General features: G+C 33.3%; 1 protein-coding gene across 3 annotated transcripts; it reads right to left on the bottom strand.

Annotated features, from left to right (window-relative positions):
- Positions 1-5,849: 5,849 nt before the first annotated feature.
- si:dkey-228d14.5 lies at positions 5,850-27,111 on the bottom strand. Of its 3 annotated transcripts, XM_073920021.1 has the most exons (10): positions 27,053-27,111; positions 18,362-18,409; positions 18,215-18,277; positions 17,953-18,119; positions 15,365-15,412; positions 15,200-15,271; positions 15,043-15,110; positions 13,115-13,245; positions 9,057-9,234; positions 5,982-6,805 (listed from the first exon to the last, which is right to left on the bottom strand). In XM_073920021.1, the coding sequence occupies exons 4-10, from the start codon at positions 18,015-18,017 to the stop codon at positions 6,618-6,620; spliced, it is 750 nt and encodes a 249-aa protein (XP_073776122.1). In that variant the 5' UTR covers positions 18,018-18,119; positions 18,215-18,277; positions 18,362-18,409; positions 27,053-27,111; the 3' UTR covers positions 5,982-6,617.
- Between the last annotated feature and the right edge of the window lie 570 nt (positions 27,112-27,681).

Genomic DNA, 27,681 nt, shown 5'->3' on the forward strand with positions numbered 1-27,681 from the left:
ATTCAAACTTCGAGGAAAGCGTTGAGCCGAATTCACCTACAATTGTAAAAAATATTAAGTTAACTTAATCGGTTTGTGTTTTTTCAGTATATAAGAATTATGTGGAACCCAACATTTTTCACGTTGTGTGTGTTCAAATCTTCAGCCTTTATAAAACAGTCCATATTCCAGGCAACATTTAAAGGGATACACTTAAAAATACAGAACATTTTATCACTGATTACTCTCACTCAAGTGGTTCCAAACCTTCATGACTTTCTTCTGGTCAACACAAAAGAAGTTGTGTTAAAGAAAGCTAAAAAATAAACTGTAACCATCAACTTATATAGGAAAAATCAATACTATGGAAGTCAACTGTTATAGGTTTCCAGCTTTCTTCAAAACATCTCCTTTTGTGTTAAACAGAAGAAATAAAGTCAAACATGTTTGTGACAAATAAAGGTTGAGTAAATGATGGAATCTTTATTTTTGGGTGAACTGTTACTTTAATTTCCCTCAGGGAACCAGATGTACATCTGTACACTGAAAACTAGGTTGCTTTTGGGAATGGTGTTAGAGAGGCCAGCAGGGGGCGCTCAACCTACGGTCTGTGTGTCCTAATGCCCCAGTAAAAGTGAAGGGGACACTATACTGTCAGTGGACGTCGTCTTTAGGATGAGAAGTTAAACCGAGGTCCTGACTCTTTTGCTCATTAAAAACCTCATGGCACTTCTTGTAAAGAGTAAGAATTGTAATCCCAGTGTCCTGGCCAAATTCCCTCCATCGGCCTGGTTTATACTCGACGCATCCACTGGTTCGCTTGAAAAGATTTTGTCTGAAACAGAATGACTGTACAGACACCTTCATGATCGGGGATCATAGAGATAACCAGATGATCAATAAATCTTGGCTAGAAATTGCAACATCTGTGGGAAAGGAGAAAGTTTTTGGTAAAAGGTTTGGAAAAACCTCCTGAGAGATAAGTTTGTTAGAGCCTAAAGAGGACATACAAAAGTGGAGAGCCAGGTACACAATTACAGAAATATGTTTTTCCACCGTTTACAGGTTTAACACTGATGTATATGTTACAACTTTAAATTTAAAACAATTTAATAGTTACACTAATTAAGGAACAAATTATTTCTTTGATAACTGGAAATTAATATTTGAACCTGTCTGTTTACAATATCATCAGTATCAGCCTGTTTTTCTGGGCTTTATTGGTAATAATGGTCAGGCGTGTCGGACCATTACTGCTTTTTTAAGTAGAGGACAGAAGCTCGTCGGACATTATGTGTAAACTGTGCAGCGGGTTAAATCTAAAAAACACATACACAATAAATGCACTATATAAATCCACATTACATTACATCTGTAGTTTCTATTCAGCAGCATCTCAACATTAAGCAACCTTTTTAAAAATGACTGATTTTCAACAGAATCAAACTGGTTAATGCAAGTTGATGTATGCAAATTTACTCTAATGCCTCTGGGCTTATCATAACATCAGAAACAGGTAAGATCATGCAAATTATATACACTTACAACAATAAATGACAACAAACTATCTTACAGAGGTAGAACATGCGTTTCTTTTTTTTGATTTGTGGAAGGAAGTACTTTATTTGCATAGGAGTTCTGTGATAAAGTGTTGTCGCTGGAGTGAAATTTCAGGAAAATATGCCAAGCGAAAAGCACCTCGTTTGTTTGCAGTAGTGTACGGATGTATGAAGCACAGCTCAAACAGAAGTCTGCTCTTTAAATCAAATGTTTCCTGTTTGTCAATGAATTTGAACCCGTTGTGAAATCTGCATGATTACATTAGTGAATTTCCAGACTAGTTTAGAATCAGATTAGTATCTGTCCACTATTTCAGCAGATCTAATGTTTTGACAATGGTACTTTCAATTGTATATGTATGTATGTATGTATGTATGTATATATATATATATATATATATATATATATATATATATATATATATATATATATATATATATATATATGTATGTGTGTGTATATATATATGTGTGTGTGTGTGTGTGTGTGTGTGTATATATGTGTGTGTGTGTGTATATATATATATATATATATATATATATATATATATATATATATATGTGTGTGTGTGTGTGTATATGTGAGTATATATATATATATATATATATATATATATATATATATATATATATATATATATATATATATATAAAATAGTAAAATAATTACATTTTTATATATTATAGTTATATTTTGCTGACTTATATACTTGCATTATCCCAAATGTATCCCAAGAATGTTCTAATCTATAGAAATAAGCTATTTTAACTGGTAAAATGCTAATAACATCTCACAAACTTGATTTCCACTTTGGTTTTATAGAAAATGGAAAAATCAAATACACTTTAATATTTTGTGCATTTTATTAAACACAGAGCAGCATAATAACAGAACCCTAAAATCTATTTAGTCTGATAAAACAGGGCCGTTTCTTCTCCATGTGATCAGAAGCAGTGAACTTTGACATAATAAAAGCTCTGCTGCTTTTGTCGCGTCACGCTTGTCTAATCACAATAGCTTCAGCGCTCGATTGGTTTGATCGCTTTCAGTCTTACTCTGCTTCACTTGATACTGATTTGTGCAGGACTCCCAAGAGATGTAATGAAGACCACAATTCCATTATTCCTCACTCAAAATACGCCTTTGTTTCACACCTTCATCAGCAAAATGACTGTGCCTTTGAATATCTCATGACTTAATAAGTGCAGCAAGGTGATATTATCAGATCCACAATGATGTTCTGTTTCATATATTACCACAGAGAAAACTAGAGATTATCATCAACAAATCTTGACTTTTTTTTTTGGCTTTTAACCCATCTGATCAAATGTAAGTGTCACTGCCACTTGATAGTGGATCTGGTGAAAAAGCTCACAGTGACCAGAATACGGATTGGGATGTTTTCAGAAAATGGTTGACATCGCGAATATGAGCCAGATGCACTGTAAAAGATGCTGGATTCCACAAAGTCGATTCACGATTTGTGTTGGGAATTAAGTTAACATAGTAGTTTTTACAAATTTGAGTAGATTAAACAAAACAGTTAGGTTGGGAAAAAAACTCAAGAATTGTGTAGTTTCAGCTCATTTCAAATTAGTATTAAGGTAGAACAAACACCAAACGTCACTTAATATTCTTGAGAAGCGTGCTGTGGTCATGACAGATAGTAAAATCATCAGCTCAAATGCTTTCCTAGTCCCAAAATATAACTTAATATATAATAATACTCTGTGCTGGGAGAGTTTTTGCTATTGCGACAGAGAGATCGGTTTGTACACTGAAAAAAGGACTTTTGCTGCTTGTTTACTTATTTAAATGAGTTGAAACAAGTCTTTTTGGCACAATTAAATGTTTTAATGTTCAAGCCTTTTACTAAATTTGTATAAACAAATAAGTTAACCTAATTTATTTGTATTGGGATGACATGAAAAAATTGTAAGACACCCAGCATTTTTTACAGTGTGCGTAGGCGAAACATTAATGCATTTAAAGGCAGAGTTGACCCAAAAATTCAACTTCTATCATCATTTTTCATCATATTTGCTTACGTGTTTCACCCAAAAAATGAATGTTACTCCCCTTCCCGTTGACTTGCCATCTTTAAAATCGTAACACCTTTGTTCAAAACCAGCTTGAGTTTCTTCCTTCTGTTGGTTTTTGGAAACCGACAGTCGTTTGCTTCAATAGTATCTTTCTCTGTAGATGACAGCAGCTGCTGGTTACCAACATTCTTCAAAATATCTTTCTTTGTGCCAAACATCAGACAGAAACTTGTGACTGTTTGAAAGCACTTAAGGCTGAATAAAGAGTGTACAGAGTTTATTTTTTGAGTGAACTAGACAGAGTGGGCGGAGCTACAGATCTCTTTTTGCCTCCCTGATTGGTGGAATCTTCTGTACAGTCTTGGCAGTGCACTTTATAAGCACAAATTCTCCCATTAAACATAAATGGTTTCAAAAATAAATTAATTCAAACACAAGGGCTTCAATCAAAGTATATACAACCTTACAGCTCACATCAGCCTTTCTTAAAGGTTTATGAGGATTATTGGTAAGAATCTCTTTCCCTATGAGGAAAAACATAACGGTAATTTTCACTCCCATGACCCACAAAATGTATAACATATAGCATAACAGAAGTAAATATGACCACATCTTCAAGTAAAATATATCAATGACCTTCTTTATAAATCTTAAGGGTTGCTTGAGGTAAACTCTGTTTACCTGTATTCACCCTTTATCTAGAGCAGAGATGCCCAAACTAGGCTCCACGAGCCAAAGTTGGCCCACAATAACCTTGAATTTGGCCCGCCATCCCATTTGAGAAGCGAGGCAGAATGATAGGGATGATTTTGAGATTATCAATTCAACTTGAATGCAATGTTTTACTGTTAAACGCTGACTGAAATAAAATGTTTCAATTAAATGGTGTAAATAAATTAGATTTTGTTTAAATGTACACACTGCAGTGATGGATTTAGGCATGGGCAATATGGGCGATCTTGTTGGGGGCGGCATGGGAAGACGGTGCAAAAAAAAAGTGCCCCAGTAAAAGGTTTGAGATAAGATTTACTTTATTCTGGGATAATCACTCGAGACCCTTGCATAAAGACATTAGGGGCCATTCAAATTTGCCGTCTTTTGCACAGAGTCTGTTATTCTTTATGTGCAACTATGCATTGACATGCAAGTCGACAAAACTGAAGTTTATATAATATGATGATGTTACTAAGCATGGCCAGTGTTGGAAAGGTTACTTTAATAGATAACAGATTACAAATGACCCTATTTAAAATGTAATAAGTTACACTACTTTTTGATTACTTTCTAAAAGTAAAGTAACTAATTACATTTGATTACTTTTAAGTTTGTAATAGATATTAATTTTCAAGCATTTATACCTAGCAGGTGTGACCTTACAGTAGCTGTAGTGTGTATATGTTTATATATATATATATATATATATATATATATATATATATATATATATATATATATATTTATTTATTTATTTTTTTATTAATTCAATTTTTATTTTTTTTTTTTGGTGGGGGGACATGTTCCCCCTGGTATTTATGCTCTTGGGTGCGCCACAAATTAATAGCATTAGAATAGTGCTGCTTTGAAAAATGGCCTTAGCAAAAGTTATCATGCATGTCAAAATTTTTGCAAGCATATTTTACAACTAGTTACTCCCCAACACTGAGCATGGCTATGAAGCAGAAAGGAGGAATAATGAGTCAGGGAGGTAACTGAGACTTCATAACATCAATTCTCAGCCATGAGTCGGGTCTAAGACAACAATAGTTCTATAGAACATATATTTTTTGTAATCTATAGAATTTTTATAATCATTATTCATACAAGTCTTAGAATATTACTCCAGATGTGCCTTTACATTGTTTTTCAGTTACATTTAGGATTGATGTCTGTTATTTATTTAGAATAATAATTATATATTAATGATAATAATAATAACAATAAACAAATTGTTATTTATTTATTTTCTTTTGGACTTAGTCCCCTTTTATTTATTTAAAATAAATAAATATTTTCAAATGCTGTTATAATATTTATTTTAAATGTATATATTAAAATATGTAGTTAAATATTTAAAATATATGTAAAGTCAATCTCATAGTGTCTTAATTTTTCTGGGGAGGGGGTATGTTTGGGGGTGGTTTCACCAAGGGTACCATTTAAACTAGAACTGCCACACAGTCACCCAGTAATGCAGAGACTATGGTGAGCAAACCTAGTCAAAGGCAGATTCTGTTTGACTGGTGTATTCAGGATTGAACTCCACTGTTATAAATGTGATTATGTTTTTATTGTTAATAAGTTCTCATTTAAAAAGTTACACTGCATTAGGTTAAATGATATAAAGTGATCTTTTCTATTCATTTTAGAAATATTAATTAATAAATGAGGAAATTACCTGACTTTAATGTAACGTAGTTTGGTGTATTTACCTTCAGCCCATGGCTCTCAATGATGTTTTGTTTTTAATTCTTCAAGTGAAAAAGTTTGGGCACCCCTGATCAACAGCCGAAATAGAAATTCCAACACAATACAAAAAGATAATGGCAAATAATTTAATTTGAGATAAACCTATGACTGGGTCATTCTTATCTTTTTTCTATATGGCACTTTCAGTTTTGACAACATATCCGGCCAGCAGCTGATTCTACATTTTCAGGGGCCTGAACGATTAGATTAAAAGCCTGAGGTAAACACTGAACAATCGTTTAAGCTGCATGAACCAACCGAGTTACCCTACCACACAGGAAATCTAGATATCAGGTCAAATATTGCACCTGTTTGGTATTATATACCATTTCAAAAGTAAAAATGCTTAGGAACTTCAAAGTGCCTGTTGCTCCACTTTGAGTAAAAAAAAAAGCTCCAAAGTGAATCCAGTGCTTGCGGTCTCAAAGGGTCTTTAGTGTGCATTCAAAATGATGTGAAAGTCTTCAAACGTCTCCTGAGTCAACCTTATGAGGTTACATTTTAAAAGGGCATCTATTTAAATCCATAAAGGAGAAAAGAAACACTAACAAAAACTAAAGTTCCTAGTGATTAAGATAAAATTAGAGGTTTCTCCTCTTCTTTCTTGGCTAGAAGCACTGAGAGCATCGATGAGGAGAAGAAGTAAAACTCTACGCTGTAGCTGAGTTCGTAGAGCTCCAGATTGACACACAGAAACCACTCGAACACTGCTGAGATCTGCTTGTAGAAGTAATGCTCCTGGATGAAGAAAATGCCATCTGATGACGTGAGAGTCAAGGAGAAAATACTTGTTGAGTTCATTTTTCAAAAATGAAAATAATTTGCACATTCCTATGACATTTCAAATCTGGGTGAGAATAACACAGAAAGACATGGGGATTGAGAACAAGACAAACATTCCAGTGGAGTCAAAAGGACTGAAATGGCTTGACTATCAACATTCTTTAGAATCATCTTTTGTGTGAAACAATATGAGATATTATTTTCACCAGAGAATCCCAAATAAACGTTCACTGAGCATCAAACCCGCATATTAGAATATCAGAACAAGCATGTGGCTACTGGAAGACTGCAGCAAAGCTTTAAATGAAGAAATGATCTATTATAGTGGTTCACACTGTACAGATTGTAAATTGTAATAATTCAAAATATTGTTGTTTTTACTACATTTCAATCACAGAAATGCAGTCTTGGTGAGCAGGGGGGCTTAAAACACATTTAAAATGTTTACCTTATTATTAATACTATACTTTTTTCAACACCCTGCTTTATAATTGCTGAGTCTTACTCAGGGAATATGCAGAAATCCTAAAGGTAATTTCAATACCTTTTAAAAACTTTTTAAAGACCTTGTCAGAATATTTTAAGACCTCAACGCCACTTCAAGTTTTAATCAGTATCAAACCTTTAACTTAATAAACAGTTGTCAACAAACAGTCAGTAAATCAATGGAGCACAGCCATGCAACAGAACTCAGATAAGCTCGGAAGAAACAAATCTTGAGAGAATAAATGAAATGGTTGTTTTCATCGACAGGCTTCAGCCACTGTTTAAACTCGTCTTTCTTCAAACAGGAGTATGTAAACTTACATTTTCCCATTTTGCCATCTGTTTCGCTCTATAGTTACTCTATCTACTCTATCTCTATCGCTACATGTGGAGAGTGACACATCTCCTTCCAGCATTTGTCGCAATATACGTGACATTACATGAACGGAGGAGCTTGGTCAAACGTGCCCCAGCCCGAACCAATCGCCTGGATCAACCACGCCGTTGTTAATATTAAGGTTATGACTATTTTTTTGAGTCAAACACTTTGTACAATGCTTGAACAAAATTTATAGACTTCATAAAAATGCAATTACGGATTTTTAACACCTTTTAAGGGCCCTAATTTTCTCATAATTGATTTATCAACTTTTAATACTTTTTAAGACCCTGCACGAACACCTTGTTACTGGACTTATGATTGTATACATTAACTATGATTAATAAACCAAAGCTTGTCCTAACATCAGAACTCTGAGCAACATGTTCAGCATGTGCTTTCAGACAGAGCAGCATTTACAACACAGAAATAAAAACTTAGCTAAATCTTAATTTTATCTATATTATATTGAAATCAAGATAATCATTCTGTGATCCTGACATCTCAGTGATCATCATCTTTGTGTAGAAAATGCTGCATGTGAAATATCACATTTCAGCTTGATCTCATGCTAATTCAGTCATACCAAAATGTACAATTTTAAAAAGGAGGCATGGCACCAAACCTTTACCCTAAACACAAGCATCATAGGGGAGTAAGCAAATTAAGCGAATATTAAATTGTTCAAATATGATCGTATGGATTCATCCGAATAAGCCACTAAATTAAACGGCTATGAATTGCTGGGAGATATCGCTGCACATTTCACAACATGTTTTTACTCCAAACTCGCTTCATAACTTCAGTCGAGGATTTGAAATAAATCTTTTTGTGAGATTATTATGATTATATTATAGTCCTGCGATTATTAGTCACGCTAAATCAGTTAAATCTTTTGTTATTAAGCAACACAATGGGGATTTCTTGGCATGAGAGCACCCTCTGGCCCTCGGAAGAGAATTATTACTGCACACACAACTGTACTTCCCTGACAAGATGTGCAGGACGATGGGAGGTATGACTTATCTTGTTTTAGATGTAATTACTATAAGGAGGATACAATTTAGTAACTAAATTACTAAATTAATATGTAATTACTAAAGGGGGATAAAAATCTTAATTTTAAAATGGTTTAAAAAATGAATACTATTTTTATTTGAGCTGAAATAAAACAAAAAATTAACTTGCTCCAGAAGAAAAACATTATGGGAAATACTTTGAAAAAAATCTTAACCTGTTAAACATCATTTAGGAAATATTTTAAAAAGAAAATAAAAAACAAAGGAGGGCGAATAATTCTGATTTTATGTAAAATAGCTTTGACTCGCATAACACATGACATTTCGAGCATGAAAGGATACAGAGGATGGTGGCAGAAACCTGGATGATGGTTAAGATGATGCGTAGTGGGTAGAGAACCTGTTCACAGCCCGTCAGCATACATCTAGTGGTGAGCGAGGTCAGGATGATCATGTACAGGCACACAAACACAAAGCTCACAGCAGCACCCAGATAATGGAGCAACACAAGCTCTGCCGGCTGCAAGAAAACACAAACTAAATCACTGCTAAATCACTTTTTTTGTAAAACAACAATGCATTAACTAATCTTTCATTTTAACAGTCTGAAAGAATATTTTCTTTTACACTCTCTTAAAAAAAATAAAGATTTTCTTTCAGCATTGACGGCTCCATGAAGAACCTTTTAATGTATGGAGCCTGATCGGTCTCAAAAATAATACATTTCCAAAACATATTCATATGTCCACAACACATTTACAAAATCCAATTCGTGAATTTAAAACACGATTCAAAAATATGCAAATCTAATTGGGAAGTTCAAAACACAAAACAAAAATAAGCAAATCTAATTCAGAAGTTCAAAGCATAATTTAAAAATACACAAATCTAATTGGGAAGTTTAAAGCATGATTCAAAAATACGCAAATCTAATTTAAAGTTCAAAACACGAAACAAAAATAAGCAAATCTAATTCGTAAATTCAAAACATGATTCAAAAATATGGAAATCTAATTAAAAAGTTCAAAGCATGTATCAAAAATATGTAAATCTAATTCGGAAGTTCAAAACACAATTCAAAAATAAGCACATCTAATTTGTAAGTTTAAAATACGATTAAAAAAAAAAGCAAATCTAAGATGGAATTTCAAAATATGATTTAAAAAGAGGCACATTTAATTCGTGAGTTCAAAACAAATTTAAGCAAATTTAAATTGGAAGTTCAAAACACCATTCATTCATTCATTCATTTTCTTGTCGGCTTAATCCCTTTATTAATTCGGGGTCGCCACAGCAGAATGAACCGCCAGCTTATCCAGCAAGTTTTTTATACGCAGTGGATGCCCTTCCAGCTGCAACCCATCTCTGGGAAACATCCACACACACATTCACACACACACACTCATACACTGCGGACAATTTAGCCAACCCAATTCACCTGTACCGCATGTCTTTGGACTGTGGGGGAAACCGGAGCACCTGGAGGAAACTCACGCGAACGCAGGGAAAACATGCAAACTCCACACAGAAACGCCAACTGAGCCGAGACTCGAACCAGCAACCCAGCGACCTTCTTGCTGTGAGGCAACAGCACTACCTACTGCGCCACTGCTTTGCCCAATTCATAAATGCACAAATCCAATTCATAAATTCAAAACAAGATTCAAAAATTAGCTAATTCTAATTCATAAGTTCAAAGCATGATTCAACACACAATTCCAATTTGTAAGTTCAAAACACAATTACAAATATATGCAAATCCTATTCATAAATTTAAGACACTTTTAAAAAATACACAAATCTCATTCATTTGGCAAAATATGAATGATTTTTAATTGTGAATTCACAAATTGTGTATTTACAAATTGGATTTTGCAAATTTGAATTGTGCTGTGAATGTATGAATTTTATTTTGTAATTCTGTTATTTTTGAGACTGATCTGGCTCCATATTAATATCCCCGGAAACTTTCCATTAAACATAGCTGGTGGTTCATTCCGCTCTGGCAACCCCTAATAAATAAGGGACTAAGCAGAAGGAAAATGAAAGAATGAAAGGTTCTTTGAGGAAATAAAAACAGTTCTCTGATTGCACCACAATTAAACCCCCCTTTGGGAACACAAATTTTAGGGTTGCTTTTGTTTTTAAGGTTTCTGTTGCAGAAAGAAAACCTCTTCATGGAGCCACAGTTACCAATATTTATTCATTTATTTATTTTTCTTTGACTTAGTCCCTTTACTCAACAGGGGTCATCACAGCGGAATGAACCACCAACTTTTCCAGCATATGTTTTACACAGCGGATGCCTTTTCAACTCAACCCAGTACCAGGAAACACCCAAACACACTCATTCACACACATACACTACGGCTGATTCAGTTCATTCAATTCACCTACAGCGCATATCTTTATGGGGAAAACTGGAGTACCTGGATGAAACCCACGCGAACAAGGGGAGAACATGCAAACTCCACACATATATACCAACTGACCCAGCCTTATAGGGACTAAAGTATGCATAATTTAATCAGGCTCTTAAGCAGCATTCACTTATTTACACACAATTTTGATCAAACACAGATCAGCCTTATCAGATGCCTATTCAGTAATTTAACAGATATAACAATGAACAATGCATTTCTTTTCGTGCTGGATAAGTTGGCGGTTCATACCGCTTTGGTGACCTCGGATTAATAAAGGAATTAAGCCGACAAGAAAATGATTGAATGAATGAATCTTATTAATACATACGTTTGACAGTTTAAGCAACATATGCTTAGCCATGCCCCTCTAATCATTAGTTTGCTGTGAGCGAAAGATGAGAGGAGGAGCTCAAAAATAAAACCTCGCCCAGAAGCACCGCTGTTTTGTTATACTAAAACGTTTTAGAGATCTATTATTATGCTGCTCTGTGTAGTCTAATAGAGCGTGCACTATACTAAAGCATCTTTGGCTTTTTCCGATTTCTATAAAACCAATCTAGGATTCAAGTTATGTGTGACACAGTACATGTCAGTATAGTTAAAATGGCTTATTTCTCTGGGTTTTACCCTTCTTAGAAACATAAGGGATAATGTAAGTACAATATGTAACAGTGTTCTAGTGTTTTTTTTGGATATGTTCATAAATATATATATATATATATATATATGCGTACATACTGTGCCTTTAATGTTAGCTCAGGTCCAAATATTATTAACAAATACAATGTTTGATTTGAACAATGTACTAGTTAAAACTTAAGTTAACATTAGCCAAGATTAATGAACAATGTTTCTTATCATTGACCTTTAATTTTATATAAGGATTTCTGAGCATAACATAATGCATATTTTTCATATTTACACAGAGTACGCCTACAGGAAACCAAGCCTGCATACAGTTTTGTTTGAGTTTTGTGACTCCACCTATAATCGACTTCACATGAATGTTGTCATACAACCTATTATCCAGTCAAAGACATGGTTAGATGCTTGATTATTGTCTATTTGTTTAAAACAAGGCCAAAGGTAAGAAAAGTGTCTCGTAGGTTTTGTCATCACAAAAAATCATCACCAGCATATTTATTATCCATTTACATGAGAAAAGATGGACCAAAGAGCCTTTGACTTCTATAGTACTTTTTGTTTCTACTATGGATGTAAGTTGCTGCTTTTGTACAATATACTTATTAATATTGTTTTGTGTTCAACAGAAGATTTTAAGTAAATGGTCAGGACATTTTCTTTTTTTTTTTTTAATTGGTTGAACTATCCTCAAATTGATGATGATGATGATGATGATGTATTTATATTGAATGCCATGTCAGCAGCAAACGCTATATTCATAATTTAATCAGGTTCTTAAGTAGCATTTATTTATTTACACACAATTTTTTTTATTTAACACAGAACAGTTTTAAATTTGCTGTGTAAAGATGACTATTCAGTAGTTTAGTTTACGTTTTGTCACCAGAAATCTCATCATCAGCATATTTATTATCTATTTACATGAGAAATGATGGATCAAAGAGCCTTTGACTTCCATAGTATTTTTTGTTTCTACTAGGGGTGTCTGTGGCTGCATTTGTACAACATTCTTATAAATATTGTTTTGTGTTTGTATAAAAATTGTCAGGACATTTTCTTTTTTTTTTTTTTTTTTAAATTGGTTGAACTATCCCCAAATTGATGATGATGATGATGATGTATTTATATTGAATGCCATGTCAGCAGCAAACGCTATATTCATGGCAAAAACATTTCATTAATAAATATACAATTTAAAACTAAAAACTTGATGAATACATAAAGTAAAAAAGAATTTTAACACATGATAAAAATTCTCATTTTTTTCCTGGTGACACTTTGATGAATATCTATTATGCCCAGATTAAATTTCTGAATGGTATCTATACTTACATTGCAGTTTCCAGCCATGAAAGCGCTCGCAGACACTACACAGCCCATAATCAGAGCAATCTTACTGAGAAGAGAATGAACGCTGTTTCTATCCAGAATATGTGCGTGATGGAAAACACAGAAAACCAGAACTGTGTGAAGAAAAACAGAGGATGGATTTAATAGATGTTCTCTGACATTTGTTAAAAAAAAAATACAATCCCAATCATGAGCACTAAGAAGAGTCCTATAGACTTTTACCTTTACTAATTCAATCATCTGGAATCTTAAGAGTTTATAAAATATATATTATTATTGAGAAAATCACCTTTAACTTTTGCAGAAATTATGTTTTGACAAAATATCTTCATGGGACATGATCTTTACCTAAAAGTCGAATGATTTTAGGGCATAAAGGAGAAATCTCATTTTGCACCATAAAATATATTTTTGGCTATTGACAAAACTTTATCCTTGCATTTTAACAGCTCAAATGTCTCAATTTAGGTTTTATCGCAATAGACAGGTGACAGGTGGAAGCAGAATAGTCAGAATTGTATTGGACTTCAGTTGATTTCAATTGTTGACAAGGCATTATTTTTTAATACCACTGGTTACAATTGTGGTTATCTGACACTTTTTAGATGTGCAAACAATAAGTAGGTAATCTGATCAGATCTGGTCATGTGACATTGAAACATTTTAATCCAAGCAATCATTTTTTGATAAAATTTTAACAATCTACCTTATCGTAGTTTGCTATTTTATACATTTAAAAAATAGCAATTTTTAATATAGTTATGAAATTAACAATGCTATTTCAATATAAAAATACTTCCTATATTATGTTGTTCCCAAATATTGCAAATCAAATTTTAGTACACTGTAAAAAAAAATCTTGCTGCCTTAAATGTTCTAGTCGTCTTAACTTACATCAATCAAACTGACTGAAAGAAATTACTGTAGGTTGAAATAAACTATATGAAATAAACAATATAAAATATCGTTGTTTACAGTAAAGTATGATCATTGCAGTCAGATAGTGTTTTTATTTAATATATGTTCAATTTTTTATCATACTTTATCAGTGTTTGTTATTTTACACATTTTTTTAGAATAGCAATAATTATTATAATTATGAAATTAACCATGTTTTTTCAATATAAAACTAATCCCTATAATATGTTGTGCTCAAATATTGCAAATCAGTATTTAGTACTCTGTAAAAAAATTATTGCTAAATTTTTTTAGTTGAATCAAATAAACTTTTCTAGTCGTCTCATCTTACATCAATCAAACTAACTAAAAAAATGGTTAAACTTTGTGTAACTTTAAAAAATGAAACTGAAACTTATTAAAAAAAGTTAAAGCAACATAAAATTATTTGTTGTCTTGATTTTTTTCATTAAATTTTTGTTTACTGTGTAGTATGATTAATGCAGTCAAATGCTGTTTGAATTTAAAATATATGTACACTGTAAAAAAACCCTGATTGCCTTAAATTTTTAAGCTGAATCAAATTAACCTCATGAGTCCATTGCACTTTTATTATGTTAAGCTAACTTAAAAGAGCTTGCGTAACTTATAAAATTATGTTAGAACATGATTAACTTAGTTTAATATTTTACAATGAACTAAAAACATACTGTATGTTGTTTTGACTAATTGATCAAATAATGTTTCATTAATCAATAATATATTCAGTTTACAGATTTCAAACATTTAATTGTAAACATTTCTTCCAAATTCATGAGGTTATACTGTACTAAATTATTGCAGTTACTTTTGCATTAAATTCAACTAAATTTGATCCAAACTAACATTCGTTCTAACTTCAAGTAAACTGACTTCAAAAATGTGCATGATACATGTTAAAAAACCCACGTTGTCATGATTTATATACTGTTTAGTATATTTGATGAATTAAAGTTACATATATATATACCCACATAGAAATGACCCAGCACTGATTGTTGCTGTGAAAAGCGAGTTTTCCGGAAAGTTTGTTCCACTTGCGCTGCAAAATAAACAGAAAAGTCCTGTCATTGCTTTGATTTCCCAAGTGTAAAAAGACAGCAGTTTGAGAGATTCATGTGTTTTACACACCTAACAGTGGGGATGTTGTTCATCGTGCAGCAATTCCCCGTTTCATTCGGATGACAGGAGTTTCTATATTCCCTGTTCAGAAAACCAGCCATGTTACAATAAGATATAGCCTACAAATGACTGAAATTAAATTTAAATCAATATTTGTTAAATGCATCACTTTACCAGGTATTAAGTGAGCAGATATGATTGTAACTTAATGCAAGTCCATATCTGTAGAAAAAGAAAAAAATCAAGACTTAAAGAAAAAATCCTTTTCAAGCCACTTCTATCTATAGTGGCTTAGTTACTTTTTATCATGACTATAAAAGAACCAGAAGTAATTTGTTGTTTCTGTGTTCACTGTCTATTTGCCCTTTGGTAAAGATGCTTAATCCTTTAACTGCCCCACCAAGAAAAATTATTTTGGATTGCATTTCTTAACACCTAATGTCACTATTAACACACTCAATTCATTTTTTTTCAACGCATCCCTCTATCACATGATTGTATACAGTTGAAGTCCGAATTATTAGCCCCACCCTTGAATTTTTTACTTATTTTAATATTCCCCAAATAATGTTTAACAGAGCAAGGAAATTTTCACAGTATGTCTGATAATATTTTGTCTTCTGGAGAAAGTCTGATTTGTTTCATTTCATCTAGAATAAAAGCAGCTTTTATTTTTTACAAAGCATTTTAAGGTCAAAATTATTTACCCCTTTAAGCTTTATTTTTTCGAAAGTCTAGAGAACAAACCATTGTTATACGATAACTTGCCTAATTACCCTAACCTGTCTAATTAACCTAGTTAAGCATTTAAATGTCACTTTAAGCTGTTGATAAGTGTCTTGAAAAATATCTCTCATCTCATTTTCTTGTCGGCTTAGTCCCTTTATTAATCCGGGGTCGCCACAGCGGAATGAACCGCTAACTTATCAGAACATTTTTTACGCAGCGGATGCCCTTCCAGCCGCAACCCATCTCTGGGAAAGAATGGGAATGGGAAAGAATTTCTTACAATACAACCAAAATCAAGTGTGGTAGTGCAACAGGATTATGTTAGATTGATTTTTTTGTAAACAATTAATGCGGTGTGTGTTAACGATTTTTTTAAACAGTCACTTTTTAAATAATTAACAGTCATTATTTAAAATAGTCAATAATATGGTCAACCATTTGGTAGAGCAGAGAGTTAAAGGGTTAATAAAGACATTATACCAACTGTTTATTTCATTTAACACGAATTATACATTGAATTTTACGGAATACCTCTTGACAAAGACTAAAGCCTACAGCCTTCTGCTAATGCTGTTTTTAATTATTATTATTATTTTAACAATTCCTTACAATTTTGAAATAGATTTACCTAATTACATAACTACTTAACTGTGATCATTTTACATTTTAGTCTTTCAGTTGACACTAAAAAAGTTTAAACAGATTTTAAAATGTTAAAGCTTTGTACAAGAATGGTTTAAACATTTTAGAAGAGAAGCATTTTAAAATATTGAAACTGCGGTTTACATAAATATATATAAATATATATGAAGTCAGAATTATTAGCTCCCCTTTGAAATTTTTTCTTTCTTTTTTAAATATTTCCCAAAGGATGTTTAACAGAACAAGCATATTTTCACAGTTTGTCTGATAATATTTTTTTCTGGAGAAAGTCTTATTTGCTTTATTTTGGCTAGAATAAAAGCAGTTTTAAATTTTTAAAAGCCATTTTATGGTCAAAATTATTAGCCCCTTTAAGCTGAAATTTTATTCTATAGTCTACAGAACAAACCAACGTTATACAATAACTTGCCTAATTACCCTAACCTGCCTAGTTAACCTAATTTACCTAGTTAAGCCTTTAAATGTCACTTTAAGCTGTATAGAAATGTCTTGAAAAATATCAAGTCAAATATTATGTACTGTCATTATGGCAAAGATAAAATAAATCAGTTATTAGAAATGAGTTATTAAAACTATTATGTTTAGAAACGTGTTGAAAAAAATCTTTTCAGTTAAACAGAAATTGGGGAAAAAAATAAACAGTGGGCTAATAATTACTGATTACTACATTGTATATCTATTTTTTATTTAATTTATAAATAATTATTTTTTATTTTTTATTTTCATTATTTATATTGTACAATTTTTATATTATACAACAGATCTATTATTCGTTCATTTTCCTGTGGCTTAGTCTTTATTTCAGAGGTCGCCACAATGGAATGAATCACCTAGATCTATTATAGTGATATAATCAATCAATAATTTATGTATTTGTCAGAATTTTCAGCAGTTTCATGGTCAGTAAATATATTTGTAGCAGGTACATTGTTTTCTCAAATCCCCAACACTGGCAGGTGTGGCAAAATGCTACTTTTATCCCTGCTTGTACGATTATGACATCAGCATCAAAATTACTTGTCTTGTTGTTAAGCTGGTTATGCAGCAATCTTATTACACGTCAGCACCAATGTCATAATGTAGATATTAAGAAATTATGACTAAAACATTGTAAATTCTAAAATTATGTCATATATCTCTGTCTGTTCGGTCTATCTGTCTGTCTGTCATGTCTGTCAGTTCGGTCTATCTATCTGTTGGCCTGACGTCCAAAGTTCTCAGCATGGAAGAAGAGAAATAAGAAGTGATAATATTTTAATGACATTTTAAAAAACTGTATCAACACTATTAATCAGAGTCTCAGCTGACATTGAGTAGCACAAATTAGCAAATGAAACATGTAGGAAATGTCAAAAGTTTTGTCAACTCACACTGTCCAGCAGCCGATGAATGAGACAGCACACAAAAGAACAGGTAAAATAATCCAAAGAGCCATGACTGTTGGAGAAAGATGCTTCCAGATCAATGTAAAGTGCCGGTTATATTCAGTGGTGATCCTTCAGTGGAGGTCTTGATCAGCTGATTGACCTATTCACCCCTCAGAAACATGTAAACAGGTCCTTTACCATCTTTCACTTTTCACGCTGGCCTTACCGGTTTACTGTCTCTTCACCTGATGAGCTACATTCTTACTTAAATACGCAAGGGAAGCTTTGAGACGTGCCACCACATCAAGCCACTCCTTAATGCTGATCTCTAGGAGGAGAAGAAGAAGAAAAAAAAAGAACAGCCACAAGGAAATATGACTTGAGTCAACTCAGTGTTTGCTTATGCTCTTACTCATGGTTTGTTAGTTTAGAGCAGGCAAGTTTTCATCCCACGTGGCTCCTTTAATCAAATCAGATCATCCACAGTCACAACAATGTTTTCTTGAAGATTCTTCATCATTGGGTAGATTCCCTGTCTTTGATTACAGTCATACTGACGATTTACCATTCTAATCTGGTATTAGAGTGATATGTGCTTGATAATCTGAGACGTGACTGAGATATCAGCAATGCTGTAACAGTGTTTCGTCATTTTGTTTTGTAATTAATTCATTTGATAATCATGCAATCGAATGATGTTTTGTTCTTGTTCAGTTTATGTCTGTTCCAGTGATGAGCTGCAGCACAACCTTGGAGGAAAAAGATATATGCCTGTTATCTAAATGTGTGCGCATGCAGGGGGTTGTTTATTGTGGTGAAAACCAAGTGACCATGCAAAAGCAAATAGCTGTACAATTAAACAGCCTTCAATTTCCTACTTTTTTTTTTAAATTACAGCTTAGTCCTATTTGAAGTTATCATACACTTTCAAAATTAAAGTTACGAGAGCTGTCTTCAAAAAAGTTGTTTTGAAAATAATCTCAATTTACAACTCTTCTAAAACTGAACAGTTGAGATTTACCTTTCTGTGATCCATTCTGTCAATTTCCTGGTCTGGCAGGAACACTTTTAGCTTACCTTAGCTTAGCATAAATCATTAAATTTGATTAGACCATTAGCATCTCGCTCCAAATTAAAAAAAAAGGAGTTTATATAATTTTTTATTTAAAGTTTGACTCTTCTGTAATTACAGCATGTACTACGTCCAACGCAAAATGAAAAGTTGCTATTTTCTAGGCTGATATGGCTAGGTACTTCTCTAATTCTGGTGTAATAATAATAATAATAATAATAATAATAATAATAATAATTCCTTACATTTATATAGCGCTTTACAGGACACTCAAAGCGCTTTACACAGCACCTGGATGATGGGATGGCAGCCATATTGTGCCAGATTGCAGACCAGCTGATCGGTGAAGATGAAACAGAGTGATGAAGCAAATTATGATGTGAGGCTGGTTAGGAGGCCATGATGGACAGAGGTCAATGGGCAAATTTGGGATTTTTAACAACCACAGAGAGTCAGGAACTCGATTTCACTCATATACTGGGCAGTATAGAGCCCCATCAATATACTGGGGCATTAGAGCCCACACACATGACAGGTTGAATGCCCCCTGCTGGTCTCACTAACACCACTTCTGGCAGCAACCTTGCTTTTCCATGTGATCTCCCGTCCAGGTACTGACCGGGCAGTCAGTACAGTTAAATTTTATCTTTCTAAAATCCAAAAGCAAATAACTGTACAATGGAAAACAAAATTAGAGAATAGCCCTCTTTTTCCTACATTCTTTTGATCACTGCTTATAGTCCTATTTGAAGCTACTGTACACTTTCAAAAATAAAGCTATGAGAGCTGTCTTCAAAAAGTTGTTTTGAAAATAATCTCAAATTACAACTCCTCTAAAACTGAACAGTTGAGTTTTACCTTTCTTTAGTCCATTCTGCCAATTTCCTGGTCTGGCAGGAACACTTTTAGCTTAGCTTAGCATAAATCATTGAACTGGGTTAGACTAGAAGCATCTCGCTCCAAAAAAAATAAATAAATAAGAAAGAGTTTCTAGGATGTTTTTATTTAAAGTTTGACTCTTCTGTAGTTACAGCATGTACTAAGAGCGAAAAATGAAAATGAAAAGTTGCTATTTTCTAGGCTGATATTGGTGGAGAGGAAAGTGATAAAGCCAGTAATGATATGGGGATGGTTAGGAGGCCATGATGGACAGAGGCTAGGATGTAAGGGGTAAACCCCTATTCTTTTTTGAAGGACATTCTGGGATTTTTAACAACCAAAGAGTCAGGACCTCGGTTTAGCGTCTCATCCGAAAGATGGTGCTCACTGAGCAGTATAGAGGCCCCATAAATATACTGGGGCGTTAGGACCCACACAGATGACAGGTTGAATGCCCCCTGCTGGCCTCATTAACAACACTTTAGCAACTTCTAGGCAGCAGCCTAGCTTTTCCATGTGGTCTTTAGGGGGGATCCATGTGAGAGATGTGGACCTGTTATTGAAAAGGTACAGCACCACAGTACAACTCTTCTACCTTTATTTCTGAGAATGTATAACCAGAGTAAAAATTAATTGGTACAAATATTCTGAAAACTTAAATAATATTTTTATAAACATTTTTAGATTCTCCCCAGTTATTGGAGTTAATCTGGTGGTAAATTCCCTAAAATATCTGATAAAATCTATTTAACTGGCAGCTGAGCTTTTCAGTTTTCCAGTGACGATGGTGAGCTGCTCTGAAGTGCATGAAACCCAAGGCCAGTGTGTTAGATGAAGGCCAATGTGAGACCCCATTCAGCACCATCAAGAGAAGTTGATGTAGAGTTTTGCATCTTTACAGTGTCACTAAAGTTCCCCCACGAAGGTCATCCACAAAACACAAAAGCACCAGATGTCCCGAGCTATCATAGATTGGACCTAGGTTCTGAAAGCTAATGGGCAAAGTGAGAGCGAGCTGATGGAATCGGAAAAAACTTTGGATACTATGCTTTTGGATACTATGTCTGTATGTTTTTCCAGGGTGATTACATTTTAAATTGCACATTTTGAAGGAACAATATGTACATTACATACATATATATATATATATATATATATATATATATATATATATATATATATATATATATATATATATATATATATATACACACACACACACACCATTTTGGGGAAGTAAACAAAAACTTTGAGATGCATTTTCAGATGCGCTCGTCTTTCATCAGCAGTTGTCTTACTCTGCTTCATACTTCTATACGTTTTGAATAATTTAACTCAACCATGAACATGATTTCTGCAGGAGTCTTGTAAGATGTACTACTTCCATGATTCCACACTCAGATACAGCATCATCAAACAATGGCTGTTTCTCAATTCCAAGAACGCAGAGATCGGACTTGCGTTCTTGTGAAGACCGGTCTTGCCAGGTCGCCTCGGAAGAACAAACTCGGGAGACCATAAGAACAGAGAACGCGCCCTTTGCAAAATGAGATGCTGCGTTCTTCCTAATGGTCACGTTACTTCACGTGTTTTTAATGGAAAATTATTTAAACATTACAGCATTCCGTTAACGATGTTTTGTTTTTCTCCTTTTCAAAATATATACCATGCAAACTGATTTACAAATAGAAGTTGCACAATACAAATGAAACATTTTAATATAAATTTCATGAAATAAACACCCTTAATGCATTTATTCCTTAATTAAATTTGTCATGGTAATGTTTCTATTCATAGTTTAATTTAGGGAAACTCCTGAGATAAGTTTTATCTCTTAACTTTAATAATAAACCTATATAAAATGCTGCACATCCCACCTCAAGTCGCAATGACTTCTGGGACTTCTAGAGCGAATTCGGTGCTCAAATCTGCATCCATGCATCCTCGATCTCAAGAACACATCCAGGAAGTTTCACGCGTCCTCTGTTCTTGCGGTCTTGAGTATCGGAACTGAACTTTGGCAGTTGATGATGACGTTACACAAAAACACGAGGATGCAAGATCGCTGAAGAATGCATATTGAGAAACAGCCTATGACTTTGTTTGTTGTGAATATATGACCCTCTAGTGGTGAAAATTGTAAACTGCATTTAACAAGATCCATTTATGCTGTCAGAGTGAATCTTAAAGCTAAACGCTAATCTAGAAATAATGCATATTGTACACATTAAAAAAACACAATTCAAATATCTTATTTTAATACCCAAATATCTTATCTAAATATCTCTCCAGACCCTCCTATATGGACATGAAAATGCTGAGAATATTAATGGGCAACTAGTTTAATGTTGCAACTGTAATTGCTCTTCAGTTGTGAACAGGATAGGATCTGTATCAGCATGCAGTGTCTCAACGTTTTTTAAGGATCTGCACTGAAAGCCCTGCAGAGAACAATCCTCTCATAAGCAGAAAGAACCAACAGACTAGTCTAAACCTTACTGAGAAGACTGGTCCAATATGTATTTTAGAGATTACAGCTAATTTAATTAAGTTGGGTCCAATAAATAATCATCAAACTGGGGAAAAACTGAACATAAAGTGCATAGAGAGGTGAAGTGAAAGGTGCTCAAATTTCGAGATGACATTATTTCTGAAAAATATCAAGCGTTCATAGATTGTTCTGTCATTTTGATCTCCACAGTACGTATATGGAACATGTTGTGTTAAAGATAAAGTGTTTGAGTTGTGAACAGTTATGTTTTATCTGTTAACCTATCAGAACCTGTGAAAATGACATCAATCCCTCTATCCATCTGACTGAATGTTTCTGTTTAACTCTGTCTCCTATAGAAGTGTGGAGACTTGTATATTAAACTGATTAAACATTAACTTAAACATTAACCCCTGGTCTTCGTTAAGCTTATATGTGTTATATGGGGTTTATAAAGTAATCTTTCTACAAAACAGTGACCCACACTCTTTGAGGAAAAGATACAATAGCTGTCAATGGGACAGTAATATTTCAAAACGTATATTTCTGTAAGTAATGTGTAAATATATTGCACATTTATTGTGTATGGCCATACACCCAAAGCGCTTTACAATCATGAGGGGGGTCTCTCCACACCACCACCAGTGTGCAGCATCCACTTGGATGCTCACCACAGACCAGCTATTGGTGGAGTGTTGAGACAGTGATAGAGCCAATACAGTGAATGGGGATGATTGGGAGGCCATGATAGGTAAGGGCTGATGGAGGAAATTTGGCCAGGACACCCGGGAATACACCCCTACTCATTACGAGAAGTGCAATGGGATTTTTAATGACCACAGAGAGTCAGGATCTTCAGTATCTCAGTCTCATCCAAAAGATGGCACCTGGAAGTATAGTGTCCCCTTTACTTTACTGGGGCATTAGGACTCACACAGACTGCAGGTTGAGCACCCCCTGCTGGCCTCATGAACACCACTTCCAACAGCAACCTAGTTTTCCCATGTGTTCTCCCATACTGTCCAGGCTCAGCCCTGCTTAGCTTCAGTGAGTCTTGGGCTGCAGGGTCATAATCAAATTACTGGGATGTGGCAGTAACTAAAGGGTACATATTATCACCTAAATAATACATATTTGTACTTTATTTGTAACCCATTCGATAGGGTTGACAGCTTTTCTTTATTTCTGAAAGTAACTGCCATCAACCCACTGATTGGACATTTTGCAGATCAGTGAAAACACTGTAAGGGATGCATATATAAACACAATTACTGTGTATTCACAAATTATTGCAACGTCTTGCTGTTAACATGTATCCTTAATTATAACAAACAGGGTTGGATAGGCTGATTTTAAAATGCATTCCTCAATAGATTATAAAAATATAAATACATAATTAATATATAGAACCTATGATTCCCTCTTATTGTTTTTAAACACTACAACTACTGATTATTTAAAACATATTCTGAAAGGGGGGTTGCATACAGAATTGTACCATATGCTGTTTTGGACATGTTTACATTCTAAGTGTTGGGAAAAACTATTTTATTTAATTAAAAAAGAGGGAAATGTTGGGAGGTTGTATTTAAGTACACCTCAACAGTTATTTAAATAGCAAAAATGTACTTTAATTTGTCTCAGTATAAGTTGATTCTTTTCAGTTTATCCCACTTCTTAGCAAGCCGTGGATTACTGTTGTTGTCTGTGTTCTGTAATTGCTTATAATAATTGTTTAAAGAATTATAACATAGCTTTTTTTGTGACTAAGAATGTAATACCAGACTGTAAACATCACTTTAATCATGTTCATTTTATTACATGTTCACTTGGAATGCATCATTACCTGGTGACTGTATTATCCCAGAACTGAATAATAACATTACTTTGACACTCTCAGAAATATACAAGAGCTGTCACTGGGGTGGTACCTTTTTAAAAGGTACACATTTGTACTTGAAGGGTCCATATTGATACCTCCAATGTATATATTGGTACCAACAAATTTTAAGAGGAACACTTTTGTACTTTTTAGATACTAATATGTACCCTTGAGGTATAAATATGGACCTTTTAGGTACAAATGTGTACCTTTTAAAAAGGTACCACCCCGGTGCAGCTCACGTACCTTTATTTCTGAGAGTGCATAGTAACCTCTAATTACTTACCACATTAAGCCGAATTGTAAATTAGACTCATGATTTTTTTTTCTGTAAAAGTGCTCATAAGCATATCATGAAAAGAACTGTATATACACACTTGAATTTAATTAATTTGAATACTGCATGTAAGATGTTGACCATTACCTCTATTGGATTTCTTTTACTCAATCTAATTACAGTAATATACAAATTTACAAAATGTATTATTGTGTTGTTTGTAACCATGACTGGGGAGTAAAGAAAATAAACATAGCTTAGTAGGGTGTTTGAAATACAAAATTGAATTCCCTTACATTTCAAAATAATTGTAATGAAATTTACATCCAGAAACTAACCTTTTTTGTAGAATACAAGTTAGATGTTTAAAGCCAGTTATTTTTTCACAAATGATTGCAATGTCCTGTATAGCCTACTGTTAACATGCATTATAACAAACAGGGCTAAGGCAGATTTTAAAATGCTTTTAAAATTTCTCCATAGATTATAAAAATAAGTGTTTTAACCAGCCTGAACTCACGAGAAAATGTAAGTATTTTGCATTTTGTCAGTTTAGTGGCTGATCAATATGAATTTACAGGTTCAGTCGTACAAAATAGTACGGCTTTAAAAAAGAGGCATGGCACTCAATCCCACCCCTTAAGGCCCACCTGGAATCTGTGCGCGCAGAATTCCGCAGATTTCCACAGATTTTTAGCCCATCATTAATTCTGTTTATTTACTTGAGTAAATGTGTAAAAATATATATTTATTCAGTTTTTTTTAATTAATTTCAGTAATATTATCGACTAATGTGAAAATGTTCATCTGATTTATGTACAATGCAGTTTGTACAGTAATTTTTTCTATCTTTTACTAGATATATTATATGAAACTTGTTTTATTTACCAAATAAAGTAAATCTAATTGGATTTGCATTTTAAACATTAAATAAAAGTTCAAAAGATCTTATTTCTTATTTAATATATTAAGGTTTTAGTTATGATGCTCCCAAAACAATTCCACAGAAATCCGCAGACTTTAACCTAAATTCTCTGCAAAAAGAGCAAAAAACGTCTGCAGATTCCGTCTGGCAGGATGAGCAAAGCGTACTAAATTGTAGGAATTAAATTGCACGAATTCATACAAATTAGACACTAAATCAAAAAATTACGAATTGCCTTGAGATTGTATTGGTTTTAACATAACAAAAAATGTATGAAATGATCCCTTAATCTGTATTTCTTAATTATTGTGCAAGGGGTTTGCAAACTGAATTGATCCCTACACTCTCAGAAATAAAGGTGTGCGAGCTGTTACTGGGGTGCCTTTTCAAAAGGTACACATTTGTACTTAAAGGGTACATTGGTACCTCAAAAGTATATATTAGTACCTAAAAAATTTTGAGGAACACTTTTGTACTTTTTTAGGCACTAATATGACCCTTGAGGTATTAATATGGACCCTTTGAAAAGGTACCAGCCCAGTGACAGTTTTATTTCTGAGTGTAGGATGCTTTTGTGAATAATATGTTTACATTTATAAGCATGAGTCTTTTCCAATTCAGAGTAATGTGGTAATTAGAGGTTACTATGTCACAGTAATGTTCTTATTCAGTTCTCGGATGATACAGTCATGCAGGTAATGATGCAACACAAGTAAGATAAACATGATTGAAGTGATGGTTACAGTCTGTGATGACATTCTTAGTCTCAAAAAAGCTGTTATAATTTTTTTGACAATTATTATAAGCAACACAAAAGGAGATAAACAGAACGCAACACAGATAACAACAGTAATCCACAGATTCTTGAGAAGTGGGACAAATTGGAAAATGCACTTGTACTGAAACAAACTAAAATACTTTTATGCTATTTTAAAAACTATACTTAAATACAACCTCCCATAATTTCTCTAAAATTAAATAAAATCATTTTCCTTGCCGTCACTTTTTGTCAACATCATCTTCAGACACAACTGTAGCAATGAAGATGTTGCATTTCAAAAGATATTAATATGTTAGCAAACTGCATTACATGTGACCAGCATTTCAACAAATATTAGCTAGCTAACTTAATTATTATCAAAATATTCACCTGATGGTGGTCATAGTTCTAATGAAGTTGACACATCTGATGGGTGTGTTGACAAAAATCTGAATTTGTAGTAATTTGAACTGTCAAATACACTGAATTCAATTACTGTACTAAAACAAGCACAACAAAAGTGATTATTTTGTTGATTCAGAAGCTTTTGTTTTAAGATTCACATTTAACAAAGTCTGACAGTTTTGACAATGTGTTGACTGTGGACATTTTAGGGCTTTTAGAGAGTATAATAGGCCTATAGCCATTCTGTTTTTCTGTTGATGCTAGATGCTAATGCAAGCTGCTTCAAGGGGAAAATCATCTATAAAAAATGTTTAATTTCTTTAGAAATTGGATAGTGGTGCTGGCAGGTCATGGTTGTGACACGGATTCATTAGCATCAGTATTTAAAGTATTTTAAAACTATTAACCTTACCTTAATCTTTCTGACACTGATGTGCAGTGGTTGACTGTGGTATGGTGGTCCTTTAGAATGACAACTGCCCTGATACAGACTGATTTATTACAATAATGAACGTAAAAAGGGGACACAACTTTAAGTGTTGATTTTTTTTTCTTAAATTAAACTATATATGTTTATCTATTTGATTGCATATATTGACTGAACCTCTCTCTGTGGAAGCACTAAAATGTAGTGAAAATGTAGTGAAAAGGCTATGAGTGCTATACATTTCATTATAATAAAGTTAAATTGAATGAAAATAAATTTAATCTAATCCCTCATTAAATTTACAATCAAAAAATATTTTTATTTTTAAACCTAATAGCTAGTAGCAATTGCATGAGTAACGTTAACAGATTTTGTCCCATATGTCTCAATATCAGTGAATTAATTTCAGCTTTGTTTTCAAACAAATAATTTCTGTAATCGTCATTCTTGTCAAAAATCTGTATACTTCTGTATAACATATTTCTTGTTACGATAACAAAAATGAAAGGAACAATTTTGTAAGAAATTATGCCTGTTTTTTTTTTTTTTTTTTTTTTAAGAACTATTCCTTTAAGAACGGAAGCCAGTTGCGCCTTTTTACCTGTATGCTTGCT

Source organism: Danio rerio, chromosome 13 (assembly GCF_049306965.1).
Source record: "Danio rerio strain Tuebingen ecotype United States chromosome 13, GRCz12tu, whole genome shotgun sequence".
NCBI classification, from domain to species: Eukaryota; Metazoa; Chordata; class Actinopteri; order Cypriniformes; family Danionidae; genus Danio; species Danio rerio.

What these genes read in the sequence shown, in the direction of transcription:
- si:dkey-228d14.5 (XM_073920020.1), bottom strand. Translation starts at nt 18,017, where the DNA reads ATGGCTCTTTGGATTATTTTACCTGTTCTTTTGTGTGCTGTCTCATTC. An exon ending in AACAACATCCCCACTGTTAG is followed by an intron (nt 15,111 to 15,199) that starts GTGTGTAAAACA and finishes TTTATTTTGCAG; the next exon opens with CGCAAGTGGAACAAACTTTC. An exon ending in GGTTTCTGCCACCATCCTCT is followed by an intron (nt 6,806 to 9,056) that starts GTATCCTTTCAT and finishes TCACGTCATCAG; the next exon opens with ATGGCATTTTCTTCATCCAG.